Source organism: Camelus bactrianus, chromosome 7 (assembly GCF_048773025.1).
Source record: "Camelus bactrianus isolate YW-2024 breed Bactrian camel chromosome 7, ASM4877302v1, whole genome shotgun sequence".
Classification (NCBI taxonomy): Eukaryota; Metazoa; Chordata; class Mammalia; order Artiodactyla; family Camelidae; genus Camelus; species Camelus bactrianus.
This window is the reverse complement of record NC_133545.1, coordinates 78,101,244-78,118,257: the sequence shown is the minus strand read 5'-3', so window position 1 is coordinate 78,118,257 and position 17,014 is coordinate 78,101,244. Positions and strand designations below refer to the sequence as shown.

The window sequence follows — 17,014 nt, the reverse complement described above, 5'->3', positions numbered from 1 at the left end:
AAATTTTTGAGGAAAATTTAAGTTACTATCAAGAATAATTCTTGGATAAGTTAGAATATAAGCTCCTAATGAGCAGGGACCATGTCTATTTTATTTATCACTATATACACATGTCTAGCATATGTGCTTAATTTATGTATATAAATTTATATATAAAGTATATATACATCCAACCTTCAAGTCACCCACTTCTTGATACTAATAATGTTACTACCATCATCTTTTGTGTAAATTATGAAAACCACCTTCTAGCTGGCTTTCTTATCTTTGCTTCCCTCATCTTTCCTCCACACAGCCAGAATAATCCTCTTAAAAGAGCCAGACCATTCCACTCCTTTGCTCAGAACCCCACCGTGGCTTCCCATGTCACAGTAAGGTCAATGTCTTTCCAATGGCCTAGAAAGCCTATGACCTCCCCGTTACCGCTGCCATTACCTCTGAATTGAGATAAAGGGAGAATTTTAAAGGTAGGTTAATAGGAAATGGGCTTAAATAAATATAAAAGTTGGTGCTTATAACTATTTAGAATAGAATTGGGATATTCTGAGGATGTAGAATTAACATCTCAAAATGCTATCATTTTTAAAAGACAGGGTCCTGCCCAAGTGTTAGAGCTAAGCCTATGATCTACCATTGTTCACTTAAATCCTGTGATTCAGTAACGCCTCAAAATTCAAATTCTAAGGAAGGTGAGAAAATTAAAGTTTAATACTAAAATGTAGCTTTAAGAATTCTGCCTTAACACTTTTCCCCTCAAAGATGAAAAACTGAAGGGACATGAATCAAAACAAAAATGTTTCAAAATTCAAATGTTTTTATTAGTATCGTTACTGAGTATTTTAACTTGCTTCTCGCGCGCTCTCTCTCTCCCCTTTAAGCCTAGTATACGAAACATTGTCTCATTAGACTGGACATATATTGTAATAAGTAAATTCTGCTTGGTCTAGGCCACACTTTAACAGATTACAGTTACAAACCAGTGAAGAAAAATAAATCCACTTAGTCAGAATATAGGATGACTATGTCAAGTCTCAATGAACATCAATAAACCAATTTGATGGCCAATCTAATAATTAGAAGAGTACGTTTTGGTTTCAGGTATTTGTTAGTTGTTTCCCACATTTTTATAACATAAAGCTTCTTCAAAAATTTTGATAGGGTTTTTCCAAAAAGAAGTATGAAAGATACTCTTCCAATATGTTAGAACAAAGCCTAAAGCAGTTCTGTATACTTCACATAGTATAACATCACCTACTGGGAGTTTTAAAGTATGTTCAAATTTTCTTTTGCATTTATATTTCAGAGGTATCTCATTAGTATTTATACAGTAACTTGAGCAAGTAGTATTCATAGGGCAAAAAGGCTATAATTTCTTATGGTTTTTGCAACTGATAGTTCCCCCAAATACAATATCATACTCTGAACAGGCATGCCACTTGAGAAATACTAATGTTCAGCTTGCTGGTTTTAATCTCCAAAAAAGTTGTAAAAGTTGTCTCAAAATGAAAAACTCTGCATTCTCCCAAATGTGTCATCATTAGGTAAAAATTCACCTAGGCAAAATAGTATTTATGCTTTCATTTTATTGTTTTTAAGAATTAAACTGCCACCTCAGTAGTCTTAAGAGCAATATAATGAAACATACATACATTTAATTTAGACTTATGTCCATCATAGCTTCAAAGGCTTCCCTGAAATAAGGCTGGGATTCACATCTTTTTCCTTAAGGAACGAAACACTAACAGTAACTTTATCCTTCTACCCACCCACTCTCATTCAAACAATAACCGGATGAATTCAAGTCTAACACCGTTTCAAAAAATTGTCTGCTACAACACATTCATCTGATCTGCCTCCCTGCATAACATAAATTCCTTAAACCTAACTGAAAATAAATCATTTTTTAAAAGCCTACAAGAATTCTCTTAACATGTGGAACTTTATCATATTAGTTTTTTTTTGTCCAATACATACAGTTTAAGTGGTTCCATACCACGTTCAACTCTACTGAATTTCAATTAAAATAGTTGAGAAGACCTACTGTGAATTTGGCTATTTCCTATTACATGAAACAAAAAAGGGTACTGGATTTTCAACAATAATATTTTAACAGCTCCTAAATAGGGCCACAAAGGGGAATCAAGTTTGCACCAGTCCAAGTACCTACAGTAACACGATAGAAGCACTCACCATCATTTCACACTATTTCACTCCCATGCTTCTAATGACAATTTCTCACTAGAAATATTGCATTAACACTGGACTCTCAAATTGCTAGGTGTGAAAAATCACTTACTTTATCTTTAAAAAAAGGTTTATGAGTTATTTTCGGCTGGTCAAGGTTGAAAAGGTCATTTAGATTATTTCTAACTTCAACTCTAAGTTCATAGATGACTTTGCATCTGATTATCCGAGATGAGAAATTGTTTTGCCTGTATCTGACACAAATAAATGGTAAATTATTAATCAGTTCACCCCTTGTCAAAAAGAAATGTTCTAAATTTATACACTACAAACTATTTAATAAATGGTATCTGCATACTACACATTTCATGTTTATATTATGCACCATTGTAGGGGGGAGGAAATACTTCACAGGGGTTTATTCAAAGGATACACAGTAATATCCTAAGAATATTAATTTGTACATATGAGTTCTGCATAAACTGTAAGTGGTCATGTTATCTGGACTGTATCAAGCCCCTATAATGCAAAAGCTGACTCTGAAGGCACCTTATAAAGCACTGAAATTCACAATTTAGACATTACTTTTTTCTTCCCAATACAAAATTATCTGGCAGTCTTCACTGTTGACTCCATGCTAACATGTTCCAAGTTTTAGACTGCTTAATCAATAAAAGAAACAGGAAAGAATAGTTTTTAAATGTCAAGTTAAGAGAAAAAACCCTTATCACACAGTAACGAAACCTGAGCAATGCAAATCTGTGACACAAGAACACCCTTCATTAATACAGTATTCAAATCCCTCCACGGCATTCAAAGCACAGTTTCAAACCCAATCAACAAGAACCCACTTAAGTACAGGATCAAATTCTACCATGAAATGAGGAGTTACACATAGCCTATTCAGCCCTAAATATTTCATTTAAGACAATGAGCAGAGTAGAGCACACTTTATCTAATAACACCATTTAAACAGTTCTACAAAATTATGTTACTGAAGATTAGTAAGTGTGGTGCATTATGTGATTCCAACCATTCAGTAAAAAGCAGTAATGATTAACAGCACCCCCCAACAACTTGGAGCCCAAAGAGCTGGTGACTTTGGCCACACCTTTCCAAATAATTAGCAATGCCTTTTAACATTACAAACATACATCTAACTTAATACTAGAATTCCAATGTATTTCGGTGCTCCTGAGGCTGCCTAAAAATGAAAAGGCATCCAAGTGAAGTGCATTACGTACTTAAAATACCTCAAAATTTCAGTGCCTGAAATGTGAAATAATTTTCTAGCATTTAACAGTCTGCCTTACAGTAAATTCTAGTAGATTTTTACTTTTAGGATTTTATTGTAACTTTGGGAAATTAGTGGTAAAACATATGGTTTAAAAAACAGTATGTGGCTGCACTTAAATTCACATAAAAATAGCATTTTTACAACCATATTGAAATTTAATCCTTTTACACAGGTTAACAAAAACGTATCACAAGAAAAACTAAACATTGGGTTTAACAAAAAGCAATACTTTTGAAAGTGGAACGATGAAAAATTTTTTTTTCAAATTTTTTACAAACGGTCACCTTGGGGTCAATTTACCATATTAGGGGAACGAAGGTGTTAAAATATAGCTGTGCTCAACGGAGCCACTTATCTGCACTATAGCATAGTACTTGAAATCAATCCTAAGGTCAAGATTTAAAACCATTTTAAGAGACAAGACCCTAAGTGTTTACAGCCACCTCAGCAAGAGGTGCTTTTCCTTCCCCAGTCAATGCTTAATTAAAAGATTGGCCATACACAAGTTTTGTTTCCTCATCATATCTTCAGTTCAAAACACTATTATCATTGGTAATACGGTCTGTATCTTGTCTGATCTGGATGATGTGGTCCAGGAAGTGGGGTTTGAGAAGGCGGACCCTGCATTCGTGGAGGAGGAGGTGGCCCTCTTGGTGCAGGCCATATACCAGGACTCATTCCCCCTGGCTGTGTAAATGGAGGGCTCAGAGTTCCTTGATCTTCAGTGAACTGGGGTAGAGAGTTAGGATTATAATGGTGAGGAGGGGGTGCAGTTACAGGTGGACCACCGTGCTGAGGTGGGGGAGGTCCAGGAGGAGGATGATTCATATAAGGTGGCATCTGGGCAATAATATGTCCAGGGGGAGGGGTTATTGGTGGTGGAGCAGAGGTCATTGGCGGAGGTGGAGCTTGGCTATAAACCAAGTGAGGAGTACCTGCGGCCTGGGGAGGATGTGGCATTGGATGGCTTATTGGTGGTGGAGGAGGTGGGGGTGGTGCATAATGTTGCTGTGGAGGCATAATATGATGAGGGTGCGATACCACTGGTTGACCCTGATACTCAGGATGATGGTGAGCAGGTGCTGGGGCAGGAGGTGGTGGTTCTCTAGCACCTGAATTTGAGTCATCCTGAATAGGGACAGTTATTAAATTGCTGTGTTTTCTTGTTGAGATACGAAAGGTTTCCTGACTGACCGAACGAGGTGGAGGTGGAGCCATGGACAATTCTGCTGGAGGAGCACGAATATCCTCATGTGGCTGATTATAGTGCTCGTGTGGCACATGTTGCAAAGGAGGTGGTGGCATCATGATGTGCTGCTTTGGCGGAATATGGCTCATGTGGTGCTTGTCTGGCGGCATAATAAACCGATCGGGGATCTCAGCTGGTGGTGGGGCAATAGGAGGATGAACATTCTCAAGTGAAGCACGGGGAACAGGTTTTCCAGCTCTCATATGGCGGTGGTTGATATGAGCCTGTAAGTCTCTCTGAGACAAATACGTTCTCTTGCACCCTTGCACAATGCTACACATGAAGAGAGAACCGCGTGTACACTGCTCAATTCGCTGCACGGGATCACTACAGCTAAATGAGAAGGGGAAACAAGTTTGATTTACTAAAAACAGACCATAAAGATAATGCACTTAGTATAGCACAGGGAACTAAATTCAGTGTCTTGTAATAACCTATAAAGAAAAAGAATTTGAAAAGGAATATATACATGTAACTGAACTGCTATGCTGTACACCAGAAGTTAAAACAACATTGTAAGCTGACTATACTTCAAGGTTAAAAATTCAATAAAAAATTAAAATTTAAAAATAAATAAAAATGATGGTTCATCTATATAATGGAATATTATGTAGTCACTGAAAATAATAAACTAGCTCGATATTTACTGATGCCCAAAACGTTAAAAAACAAACAAAAAATAATGCACTTAGTTTCAAAGATAAAGATACAACTAATTTTCAAATTTGTTATGGAAAACATTGCGAAAATTCACCATTAAAAGTTATGGTTACTGTAAGTGAACCTTTAACCTTTTCCCCTTTGTTGTCTGTTCACTATTAAGAACCAGCAATTTTTTTAAATTGACGTATAGTTTATCTACAATATTATATTAGTTTCAGGTGTATAGCACAGTGATTCCATATTAAGCATCAGCATTTCTGTCAACCTCAGAACTCTTAGTACAAGAAAAATTTCAAAGTGTTTATGAAACAGAGTATATTTTAAGAAAAGACCTTATTCTTCCCAAGACCTATAATTTACCTGATTTTTTCAAACAATTCTATGCTTTACAACCATTTGCAAAAAAAATCCAGGAAGCGCCAGTAACCAAAGGATCTGTTACAATCATGGAATTCAAGCTTGTACAGTATTTATTGAGCAGTCAAGTTATTTTCTGAGCAAATACTACTAAGTGGAAGCTGCTACAAGGACTACAAAAATACATAGAATCATCCTAACCATCAAGGTTCTCAACATTAAACAACACAGACAATGTAAACTTGAACTCTCAATACCAAGAGTCTCTTACAGAAGAGGTCTTTCTGAATTGTTAGACAATGTTACTGCTACAAAGTGTTACACATGTCTGCTTTTCTAAATTATAATCACTAAATTTAAGTCACTATTTGCTTAACAAGTCAGGGTCAAAATTGTAACTATTCTTCATTCACTATTTTTAATTCACTCTTGCTTTCAGAGTCTTCTTGAAATAGTGGAAAGAGGACTGAATTAGTAATCAGAACTGGGATATGGTATCAGTGCTGTCATCTTGGAAAAGTCATTTAAACTTTGTTTCATCTGTAACATCGGGTTAAAACATTTACTCTACCTAATTCACGTTTTTATATCCACTGCATCCTACTTAAGAGAGTATCCTTAACAAACAGAACAAAAATGACAGTATTTAATCACCAGTTAAGCACTATGCACATATAAGCCATTATCACTGAATATGTGTGTCAGGTCATTTGACACTATATTAAGTGGCTCTGTATTCTTGATTTTGAGTTGTATCTGTTTTTCCTTCCTTGTAGTTGCTCTGAAAGCTTTTCTCAAACCCACCAGGGTTCTGAATTGATATAAGAATTCATAGTTTATTCTGGATCCTTCAAGACCATCCCAAAATAGATCACTATCAACTAACACCTCCAGCTCTCCATAACTGATCTGATTCTATGCCATGATGGTGGTCTAAGATATATTCAAGACATAAGAAACATATTTGAAGGTAATAGATAAAAGCTTATACTTACTTAGTACTTACTGTATGCTAGGAACTATGTATGTATTAACTCATTTAACTTAATAACCCAGGGAGGGAAGCACTATTATTATTAGCTCCATTTTATAGATGAAGAAACAGCCTATGTCACACGGCTAATAAAGGACAGGAATAGGGATTTGTACCCAGGAATTCTAATTTCAGAGTCTTTGCTCTCAATCACTCCGTCATACTACCTCTCTCGTGTCCTATTAAAACAAGAAAATAACTAATTTTGGTTTATAATGTTAATTGTGATGGTGAATATACTGTTATTTTGGCCAATTTGAACTGACTGATAACAGCTGATTCACCCTATCCTGAGAAGGATAAGGACAACTCTAGGCTCACAGACAAGGATTAGCCATGTCTACACATTTCATATCCTTCCAGTGGTTTATATTACACCACAACCTTTAACCTAGATCATAAATCACTTACCACAAACTTTATTATTTAAAAATTTAATGATGATCTTACCCTGGACACATCTTATCTCCCTTTTTTTCATGTAAAATAGCACAGTCATAGCAAAAAACATGCTTGCATGGAATCTGTGAACAGAGACATTACAGTTAAACACACTAAAACAAGTTAAAATAGTTTCATAAAAAAAGTGACCTAGGCAGAGAAGGCACCTGAGAGCTGTTTGTCAAAAATGAACATTTATTAAGCACTAATTATATTAAAGCAATAGTTCACCTTTTCCAGTCACAACGCTCTTTGTGAAAACGTGATGAAAATATTGGCCCTTTCCCCAGTAAATGTATATACGCACATTTGCTTACACATTCACGGTCCCTATAGGTTAAAAGCTCCTGAGGAATACTGTATAATGTTTTATATTATCCTGTTCCTCCTGAATCTATTCCAAGGCAGTAAAAGAACAAATAAGTAGCATTCTTCCCAGATGTTATACCACGTAAAAACTCCCAGGCCCTTCCTGTTTCTTAGCTATGTTATTCAGCAAACCAACAATGTACCATCCATGCCCTCTACCATCACCGATATATATGACTGAATTCAATTTTCTTCAAACACAAATGTAAAATTTTTTTAAAGGGAGGATATGTCAAAATTACTATAAAATTACAGTAAGGTAGTATTTTTTTTTAATGATTAGAATTCAATTCTTGGAAAGTATAAATATTATTTATTCAGTTTTACATTAAAATTTATAGCCTTCAGAAATGAGTAATTGATTCTATTCTGTTTCTGCAAGAAAACAAATTTTTTCCTTATAAACTACAATAAATACAAACTAACAGGTATCAAATAGTCCAAAGAAATTATTTAGTTTTCAGAATTAGTTTCCTTAATTTTTTATAAGAAAATTCAAGAATTTGTCAAGATAATTATAATAAATGCATATTATCCCCAAATTTCCCATAGCTATTTTTCACTTATTTAAAATGTTTCAAACTTAATCATTGAACAATGATAAACACATCTACTTAAATTCCAGAATCTTACCTCTACACAAATGATTACATTTACAAAAACAGAATTTAATTTAGTTATACTTACCATTCGCCCATAGATTTTAATAGGCAATCCACATTTGTCACAGAAATGAACTGGTGTATCATCCTTTTCACCTAAGATGTTTATCTGTTGAAATGATACGATTAAATTTTCCTTAAGCATTTCTAAAAATTCTATCTATAATTTACCCAGTGAATTGGTTAGTATTTTATAAAAGTCATTAAAACAAGTAGAAATGAAGGTTTCTTGGTACAATTTCCACACACTCCACATTATCTGGGCCACCATCAGTTCTGGGGGGCTGTTCTCTTTTCTCTTCAGAAGTGTTAGTGGTTATTGATTTTACTTGACTTTACTGAAAATTACTTCAAATTAATTTTGGAAACAGCAGAAACAGGGCACTAATAAATGATTTGTGGGTGCCGAAAGACATAACTATGATAAAAGTTCGTACCATTCTTTATGTATTCTACATTGTTCTAATAACACACTTAAAATTTTTTACTGTCCTAATAAAATTTTTAGATTTTAGTTATACCTGAAAGTCCCAAAAAAGGTGTCCGGGAAATCTTCGCTGATTTCCAAATACTTCGCCTCCTTTACAGTCATATCGTTCTTCTTCATTATAGTCAAATCCTTCTGAGAAAACAAAGTGTTACCTATTAACTTTTCATATCTCAAATCTAATTCTAGAAGCACATATACATGACAAAACAGGCCTGTTCACTGATACCATTGAAAGCTCTTCTAAGAACAAGATTATCAAGACTAGTTTAAAACATCGGCTGGAAATGATCTTGGCAATCACGCAATCCAGCTCTCACAACTGAGAACACTGTGGTATTGGAGATCATAATTACTCAACACAGAGAAGACCAGTGGCAGAGCTAGGAACAGACCTCCGATCTCTTCACTCCCATTCAAGTGCTCTTATTAATTCACAAAACTATTTATTAATTATCATGATCATGATTGTTACACAAATAAAAGAAATTAATCACCATTTATTCTGATCTAGCTATAAAAGTGGCATCATGCTGCAAGAAACTGCTATTATTGCCAAAGGAAAAATGAAAACATATAGAATTCTGCAGATTTTCTTCTTATGACATAATAAATTAGGTATCCTCTTCTTCAGCTTTAAATTGAACCTGATTTTGGAAATATCAACATATTCATTCTTGCAATTAAAACCTCTCCTTGGTTAATCCCCCGAACAGCAGAAGTTGTATCATATCCACTTACGAATATCTTCCCCTGCACTGCATATATTGCCATCAATAAACTTAAAACAATATAAAGATCCAATGAGCTCAACTGTTCTGACCTAATTAAAAAGTTGATGGTAATCCTCTCATCTCATACAAAAGAAAAGAAAGCCAAGGAACAGTCTGATGGGGATTCTAGGTAGAATCCAATTACCTAAAGGAAAGCTGAGAAGACAGATCTATCCCTCCAAGGTGCTAGGCTTCTCATGACTCTTTTGGCCCTGGAACTGGTAAACAGAGTAGCCAAAGCACACAAGTTTTAACTTCACCCACATGGCTACATTACAGCACCTGCATACAGACCCACAGACACAAACAGATGGACACCCACACCCACATCCACACACAAGAATTTTCGGAAGCTGACAGACGTTCCAGTGGAGTCCAGTGGAGCTATCTAATTAGCACCAACACAAACGGAGAGTTCAAAGAGTGTTCTTGTAAGTTGCATCTGAGTGACCCTAGGCTCTTAGATGGCCCATTTATTTATACCTTATAAATCCTGGTGTCATCTAAACTCAAAATAAGGCAAGTCAATTTTCCTACTTATCTAAAACTCAGAAAATTACTGAGCCGAACAATAGCCCAGTAAATCAGGAGCACATTACCATTTTCCAGAGTAGTTCAACCTGTACTCCCATTGTTAAGCTGATATGTTTTTGTATGGATAATACACCAGTTGCAGCAGCTCTATCAAAAAACCCAGGGTAACCCTATTGGGCTTTTTGTTTTTTAAATAATTTTTTCAACTACATAGTAATGTACAAATAAATTCTTATTGTAATAATAAAACAATGTAAAAAAGCTAAAATCCCCCTTCCAGCCCTTTGCTCTCAGGTATCCCTTCATCCCCTCCCACTCCAAGCCCACACCCCTTTCTGTTTTAATATCCAAATACATATCCGTAAAAGTTCCAAAGCAGGGGTCAGCAAACTCTTCCTGCTTAAAGGGCAGAGAAGTAAATATTTTAGGCTATGTAGGCCATACTTGCAATTACTCAACTATGCCGTTATGTAGTGAAAGTAGCCACAGACAATACTTAAATGAATAGGCATTCATTTAAAACTTTATTTACCAATACAGGGCTCGATTTGGCCCATAGGCCATTGTTTGCTGACTCTGTATTAACGGGTAAGATGGGAAAACTCTTATACTCATTGAACAGGGAAAGGCCTTTCTAAGGATGTCATAAAACCCAGAAGTCACATCAGAAAAGATTGGATATCTGACTACATAGAATTGTCAAGCATCTCTACAATGAAAAATTTACATATAAAACTCAAAAGACAAATGGGGTATATACACAGTATATGACAAAAGGCCAATTTTACTAATTTACAAAGAACTCATAAAAATCAGCAGAAAGACAATCAAACAGGAAAAAAAAGGGGGGAAAGGATATGAACAGGTAGATCCTAGGCAAAAGAAATGACCAACACTATGAAAAGATACACAACCCCACTCATAATTAAAGAAAGTGTATCAGAACAAAAATTTTTAAAAGTTAGTAGTACCAATATTGGTATGGGAATATAAAGCAATGTACTTTTTTTGTAGAGCCATTTGATGTTATCTGTCAAATTCTAAAATGCATGAATTCTAAAATGCCCAAATTCACACAGTTTAAATTCTATAAAATATACACACTAAGGTTTATGTACAAGGATACTGACTGCAAATTGTTCTTAATCGCAAAAAATTAGAAAAATTGTTAAATAAATTATGGTATATCCATAAATGAAATATCTAAACCTATTTTCTCAAATGAGATACATATGTGTGTACTGAGAGGGCAAAATCTCAAAATGCATCTTACATGGAAAAAGGGCAGTTATACATAAAGTAACTACAAAAATAAGTCTCACCAGGCATTATTTTGGGGGAGAAGAATTAAAGGGAGAGAGGGACAATTTTCACTTTTATGTTTTCTGCAATCTTGTTTTAGGTTTTTTTTAAACAAAAGGCAGTGTTATCTTCAACAGCAAGAGAAAGTAAACCAAAAGTATTTACTAAGGGAGAAAAAAGCACAATGTCAAAATGAGAAGTCAAAAAGACTAAAGAATGAAGAGTGTGTAAGATTAAAAAAAAAAGAGGTGGCCAAAAGTAAGTAAAATCACATGGATTGTTTGGTGGGATCAGATATAACAGAAAGGCTTTGGGATCTGTTAGTTTAAACAAATTACCTTCATCACCAGGTGGAGCCTTTGCAGGCATTCTGTTTATAGTCCTTGGAGTTCGAGGTGAAGCTTTGGCTTTGTTCCCTTGTTTGGAGATGAGTTTTATAGGAATTCGTCTTCGAACATCAAGACCACCCACTGATCCAGAACTATTAGTGCCTTGTAACTCATTGTCTACGTTAGAAAAAAAAGTTGTAATTTCTTTTAGTTTTTCTTTTTGAAGATTATTCTGCCACAGGTATTAAAGCAATATACTCAACATTATCAGATGTTGAATATCTGAGTTCTGATTTTAAATACTACGTTATGTCAGTTCAAGTATTACTTTTCTCTATTTTGGATAAACCCTTAAAGCAATGCTTTTTGAGACACAGAACCCTTTAAATAGTTAATAAAAGTTATTGAACCACTCCCTAAAAAAGTGGACAATGAAATTTTCCATGTAATTCCAGGGTACCTTATGTAAACATAAAATCCATCACAAGACTAAAATAAGAACCTCTGTCTTGGAACTGTAAGAGATTTTGTTTTATGAGACTGACGGACTACCTACTGTGCTAACGAGGCACCTAAGAGATTCTGTTTTAAAAGAAGAAAAAGAAAAGTAAGAGGAAGAAGAACAAGAAAGAAAACCATCACTATCTTTATCAAGCATGCAAAGTAGTCACTCAGTAAACTGAGTAATCTGCATCTACATCAGGACAACCAAAAACTGGAAACAAAGAACTAACACTGACAACGGTAAAATTAAATAAATAATGCACTGAAAATAAAGTTAGTTTTAGAAGGGATTATTCTCTTAAGTGTAAAATAGTTTTTCTAAAAAGCATTCAGGAATATAGTAAAACATTATAGCTTTTAGTAGTAGAAACACAGTAATTTATTTGTGTTATAACATGTCTACATATAAATGTAACTGTTTTGTTCTTAGCCAGCACTGTAATGGAAAATTATAGTTTAGAAGGATGCAAGGTTTCTGTACTTCAACTAGGTCTGAACAACTGACTGTTACTAGCTTATGTAATAAGTTAACTCATATCCCATGAGTAACAGGAGCATTATTTCATAGAACTGACTCCACTTGAAGATTGAAAGCCATCCCTTTTCAAGTCCACGACAAGACATTACAATCCAGAAAATATCCACCTTTACCTACTAAACACAGAAAGGGAAATGCCCTAAGTAGGAAACGGAAATAAAATAATTTTTAAAAAATAGTAATGTTTTAAATACGACATTTAGTGAACAAGGATGTTTAACTGCCACTGCAGGAGACAGCACAATTCAGAGTGACAGCCAAATTGCCCACATTAAATTCAGTAAAGCCAAACTTGGAAGTAGTAACCTGGTTACTACTAATGCCCTCCAAGGGTACTAGAATTACAGATGCATGTTAAACTCACACCAATTCGTACTCTTTCTGAACAATATATAAAACAAAATTCAAAACCAGCCCTTAATTATTAATTTAAATATCCTTCAGTCTACTTTCTACCACTGCTTTCATAATTCCTCCCCCTCCGAAATTCATGGAAAAGGGATTACATGAATAGCTATAATCTTAAATTAGGATAAATCCAACTTGACCAACTCTTAACACTTCACTAAATGTATTAACAACCCGAATAATGTATTTCACCTGCTTTTATTCTAGTTTCTTAAAATACCTACAAGCAACGTAACAGCAAAAAGATAGATATGACAGTGATTTTTTTTCCCTCTCTCAAAAGGCTTTCCTGATTTTCCAAAGCAAGTTGTCATTGACAGATAGCTATTCAATGCTGTCCTTCGGATATTAAAAAGGACTCTTAACAGTTTGACCTTGCTGAATGATCAAAATACAAACACTTCACTACTACAAGTCCCTTTCACAACACCCTGGACACTTGAGGTCACTATCATGGCTTGCTTAGCCTACTATGACTTTCAAGAGCCTGCTTCCCTTTGACACCTTGCAGCCTGCTTCAGATTGCAAGTTCATAAACAAAGAACAGCATTTAATAGTGACATCATTCTAGGTACGTCTTGGGGTTTGGGGGTTTATTAAGAATCAGTACAGCATAATTTCCTTTTGAATATGTCAACTGAAAACATAAAGCCCTAACAACAAAAGTCTCTACAGAAAGTGAGAATTAAGGATGTAACTGGCACATTTAAAGTGAAATCCACTTTAAAAAGGCATAATGCTTTTACATTACACAGGTTTTTAAAAGTTTTGTTTGCAATTTTATCTCGAACTAAAGGAACCAAGAAATATTGTACAAAAACCAGGTTATAGTTACAACTAAGTGCTAATTCTTAGAATGACCAAAGGATGAATCAAGTGTTAATTAAGAGTTTCTTGGAGAACACCACAGGATAGTGTTCATTTTATGACTGGCTTTTACTGCACGATCACAAAACCAGTCATTTCTGCATAACATTCAAGGGCTTCATCAATTTCCCCAAGGGCCTCTCTTAATCCTTTGATATTAGAATCATCCTTTTGAAATTCCTATCCTGTCATAATGTATTCAATTAGCTAGCCAACTGGCATTTCCTCACTTGCCAAAGATTTTATTTGTGATTCAAATAGTTCCCAAATTCACATTTATGAATTTCATAAAAACCTGAATCTTCTGTAAGGCTTGTAATCACAATCAATGTACAGCATTTGATACCATTTCTTGATATGAAACACCAAGGACACTGGCTTATAACAAAATTAAATAAATAACAGAAAAGAAGCTGGTGTTGAGCAGCAGGGATATTTGACTAGAAACTAATTTTTTAAGTGGTCAGCTCATTAGTGAATATTTTCATGTTAGGATCACTTTTACTTTCTTAGGCAAACTTTTACCTTAGAGAACTAGGATAATAAACACTCATATTACAGTTTCCTAACATCCTCTAAACTGTGAAAGGAGCTTGACTCCCAATTCCAGTAATAGGTTCAAACGAGAAACATTTTGCCAACGTGACATGTATGCCACTTTAATACCAAGATCCCAGAGTTTTGACTCTATAAATTTCCAAACATTAGAGTTCCTGAGGCCCTCATCTGTATTCCTTTTCATTAAGTGATCTCATCCACCCTCATGCCTTAAAATATCAGCTATGTGGTACTAAGTCCCAAACTTTTGTCTGATCTCCACTTGACATCTCCCTTTGTGTCTCAATACACATTTCATACTTAGCAGTCCAAAATCTAGTTCCCAAATTCCCATTTCTCACCTCTTCTTCATAAAAAAAAAAAAGTGGTTTTCTTTCAAGTTTTCCAGTAATGGGTGTCACCTAGCTACTCAAACTAGAAACCTAGGCACATCTGCTTTCTCTCACATGCCTCCAAACCAACCCACTGGTGCGTGTTCAAGCTCTACCACCTGAATCCGCTCACTCCCCTTCTCATTAAACCAAGCCATCTCAACTAAGCCAAGCCTCCCTTCTGGTCTATTGCAACCATCCCCCAAATTTTCTATTTTCTGTCTCTTACACCATTCTCCACAGAACAATCTATTATTTTAAAAAGAGATTATGTTCCTCCTCTACTACTGCTCAATGGCTTCATAGTGCATTTAAAATTAAATTCACATCTTTACCATGGACTTGCACAAACTGATTCCTGCCTTCCTTTCCAATCTCATCTTAAGGCTCTTTCCCTTTTGCTAACTAAGGTGCAGTTGATTGGTCTTCTCTGCAATTTCCTACCTCTTTGTACTTGCTGTAAATGCTTTCTTCTTGATTTATTCAATGCTGGATTCTTCTCATCCACCAGATCCCAGCTTACAAACGTTACTTTTCCAGAAAGACCTTTCCTGACCACCCTCTCTGAAGCTTCCTCCTAATAGTCTTTACCACCGCACCCATTTATCTTCTTCAAAGCATTGACAATCTGTAAACATTTAAGCTTTGAAAAAAAAAAAAAACTTGGGTTTATTGTGTCTTTCCCAATAGAATGTAACCTACAAGGGAACAGGAACTCATTTCATCTCGTTTACCATTCCATTTCCAGGCCTAGAATATCTGGCATACGTTATGTTTATATATACACAAACATGTATATAAATGAAATCAAGCAGACAGTTTGTGACTGAGTATACCCTAGCCAATATTTAATACTGGAAAAAGCCTTTTTCCACTACTTGTAATACGGCTGATACAACTGTACGGAACAGTATCTAACTCCAAATGCATTCACTCAGTATCCAAAAACCAGGAGGAAGCAAAAGTCAAAAACCACATAACAAAGAGTGGAGCCATCCTTACTTGGAGAAAGAGATGAGAATAGCTTCATTTTAAGCTCACGTAGATTGATTTTAAGCTCAAGATTGATGGTTAACGACCACTGCCAAAGTGCGGGGCATGCTTTGGGCTTAACCAGAAAAGCTGCTCCCGGTATAATTCCGAAAACCATATCCGACTCCCTTCTCCCACCTCTAGAGTCCATGAAAGACCGGAGAGACAATAACGAGAAGCGGTGACCAACACAGCACCCGCCCAAAGCTGACTGAGACAGCAGGAAGTCTCCAACCCACTCTAGCGCATCGACTCCCAGCGTAACGAGGCTTCCCCGACTCCGAGATTGGAATCTACCCGCCAGTCCTCATAACGTGGGGCAGAGCACCCAGGATGAGGGGAAAAAAAGTGCCGGCGCTCTCTCCTCCCCACGAGGCCCGCGCCGCCCGTCGTCCCGGCTGGGAGCTCAGCAGAAGCAGAGAAGGAGCGGCTGCTGCCGGCACCGAGGCTGTAGGTACCACACCGGACGGTAGGCCGGGAAGTAGCAGGCCTGGGCCGGGCACTGGGAGGGGTCTGTGAGATTTCTTTCTCGCCGCCACACCCCAGTGCTGTAGGGCGAGCGTAACCCTTCTATGCTCGCTGGGGGACCGGTCCCAAGCCGGCCAAGGGGGCATGGAACCGGGACCCCCACTGCCTCCGCCTCCTTACCAGTGTGATCCATGATTCGGCTCGCAGGGCACAGTGGGAGCGGAAGTCAACCGCGCCGGAGTCGCAGGGAGCGCGTGCGCGCTACCTTCCGAAGTCCGGGAGGCGGAAGTGCGACCAGGTTGCCCGGGTTGGGGCCTCCAAAGGCTTCCTTCTCTCGCGTCGGCTAGCCGACCCCGGTGAGGGAGTCAGGCATAGTTCGGGCAGAGGGAGAAAGAGCGAGAACGCGGAGAACTTCGATGTCGAGGTGGCTAAGGCTTCCTCTCATGTGCTTCAAGAGGAAGTAGCCGTTAACTGTGGAGAGGAGACCGACGGGAACAGGGGAGGGGGAGAGCGGTAGTAACCGGAGGACTAGGCTCGCGGCAGGTAAGGCGGCCGCCGGCCCCCGGCGGAGCGTTGCCTTCTGGGACT

General features: G+C 36.8%; 1 protein-coding gene across 2 annotated transcripts; it reads right to left on the bottom strand.

Annotated features, from left to right (window-relative positions):
• Positions 1–1,563: 1,563 nt before the first annotated feature.
• CBLL1 (Cbl proto-oncogene like 1) lies at positions 1,564–16,941 on the bottom strand. 2 transcript variants are annotated; one of them, XM_010947479.3, is made up of 6 exons: positions 16,607–16,941; positions 11,690–11,857; positions 8,777–8,874; positions 8,281–8,364; positions 7,234–7,307; positions 1,564–5,063 (listed from the first exon to the last, which is right to left on the bottom strand). In XM_010947479.3, the coding sequence occupies exons 1-6, from the start codon at positions 16,617–16,619 to the stop codon at positions 4,028–4,030; spliced, it is 1,473 nt and encodes a 490-aa protein (XP_010945781.1). In that variant the 5' UTR covers positions 16,620–16,941; the 3' UTR covers positions 1,564–4,027. The 2 variants fall into 2 exon arrangements, with proteins under 2 accessions (XP_010945781.1, XP_010945773.1); XM_010947471.3 differs by having other exon boundaries at positions 8,777–8,877; positions 16,607–16,924.
• Between the last annotated feature and the right edge of the window lie 73 nt (positions 16,942–17,014).